At 57.8% G+C, this 1,758-nt stretch overlaps 1 protein-coding gene across 1 annotated transcript in view; it reads left to right on the top strand.

Moving 5' to 3' along the window:
- The first annotated feature begins 1,376 nt into the window (after positions 1 to 1,376).
- The window catches only part of KCNC3 (potassium channel, voltage gated Shaw related subfamily C, member 3), a 10,702-nt gene continuing 10,320 nt past the window's right edge, over positions 1,377 to 1,758 (top strand). The window contains exon 1 of the mRNA XM_014550448.1: positions 1,377 to 1,386. Coding sequence (XP_014405934.1) covers positions 1,377 to 1,386 — 10 coding nt within the window. The remainder of the gene's footprint in view (positions 1,387 to 1,758) is intronic.

The raw sequence follows: 1,758 nt of genomic DNA, 5'->3' as shown, positions 1-1,758 counted from the left end.
GCCCTCGCTTCCTCAGGCTCTCCCAACAGCTCCCCGCTGCCTTTTCCCTTTGCCCTTCTCCCTGGCCCCCTCCAAGTGACAGTCTCCTGGCTGTTTTTGAAATCTCCTGCTTCTTCTGCCCTCAAAGTCTCAGAAGGCGCCCGAACCCCAGTTTCAGAGCCTCCTGGACCCCTCCGAACCTCCAAACCACTTGCTCTGGCTAGGACACCTCCCCCTCCCGGCAACAATCAATCTTAGGACATTTTTACTCCTGGGACCTTCGGGACCCCTCTGTTCAAGTCCCTTCCTGCATCCTCCACGCCAACTCCCATCCCAAGGACTTTCCCATAAATTAGCTCGAGACTTCCCCAGAGCCTTCCCCACCCCTCAGTTTCTCCTGACCCTCCCCCCCAATAATATGCTGATCCCCTCCAGAGCCTCCCATATGCTCTCCAGAATGCCTCCTCTTCACCCCCAGACCCTCCCAGCTTCTCCCTTCCATCATTTACTGCACAGCCCACTCCCTCTCTCTGGGACAACCCCTTGCCCCCCCACCCTCCCAGCCACCTTCCTAGTAGATAAATCACTTTTTCGCCTGCTGCTGCAGAAATTTATCTAAGCTTAATCCTCGGACCTCCCTCAAGTTACCCGCCCCAAAACTTTCTTCTCAAAATAGTTCCTACTTCTTTCTTCCCTGCCTTGGCATCTTTCCTCCTGACCCCAGCCCTGCTTGCTCCCCCTTTCCCAAGTCTCCCCGCTGAGTGAGACACCCTCAGTCCAAAGCGCCTCAGCTTCTCCCCCATCCCCCAGGTGAACAGAGAGCGCACCCCTCCAGTCTTATCTCCCTTGAAATTCCAGATTTTACCCCCCTCCAGCTCCCTTTACTTCCCCCCAAAACTTTCATAACTTTAAACATTCCCAACTTCCTAGGCTAAATAGCTACCCTTCCCCCTAGTTCTCCCTTTCTCATCCTAACTTCCTCCCCGTGTTGGAAGAGAGGAGAGTAGTTCAAAATGGGGGGAATTAGAGGAAAAGAGTAGCGACTTCAGGGACCCCTCCTAGCCTCCTGGGGACCCAGACACCCCGAGGAGCCGGTTGGGCCCCCTCCCCCCACCGTGCCGCGTCCTGAGCTGGGAAGGACACGGAGCCGCAGTGCCGCATTCACGCTGGGGAGGGAACGAGGGGGAGGGGGGCCCGGAGGCACCGCATAAAGTTTGGTCCCCAGGAAGCGCTGAGTTGGCGAGATTTGGGGTTGGGTGGGGATAGGTGCGAAGGACGAGGTACAGAGGGGACATGGCCCTAGATGCCCCCTCGGGCTCTGAGGGCTCCTTTCCCCCCCATGGCCTGGGGTGCCCTTCCTTCTTGCTGCCCATTGAAGGGTCCTGAGGTGAGGCTAGATGTCCGGGGGTAGAGGGGGCCACTCATTTACTCTGCAAGTATTTTTTGAGTGCCCACAGCGTGCCCCTTTCCAGGCTCCAAGTAGATAGCTTGGTAGAGGTAGGAGCCGAGACCAATGAGAAGTGGAGGTGTCTACCTATCCCCCTCCCCCGCCCCCCAACACACACTACACTACTTTCTTCGTCATCTCTCCTTTCCTTGCAGGGACTTCATGTCCTACCCTGCTTTTGAACCATCTCGGGGCAGAGGGTTAAACCAGCCCCGACGCTGTGCAGCCTCTACAGCTGTGCACTGCGGGGCCCACCTTCCTTTCTGTGTCCCGGGAGGGAAGGAGTTAATCTAGCTCCGGGCCCGCGGCCTCCCGCGGCGAAGCGGCGGCAC

The sequence above is a fragment of the Myotis brandtii genome, unplaced genomic scaffold (assembly GCF_000412655.1).
Source record: "Myotis brandtii unplaced genomic scaffold, ASM41265v1 scaffold601, whole genome shotgun sequence".
Classification (NCBI taxonomy): Eukaryota; Metazoa; Chordata; class Mammalia; order Chiroptera; family Vespertilionidae; genus Myotis; species Myotis brandtii.
Note: the sequence above shows the minus strand (reverse complement) of the source record. Positions and strands in the feature narration are given on the sequence as shown.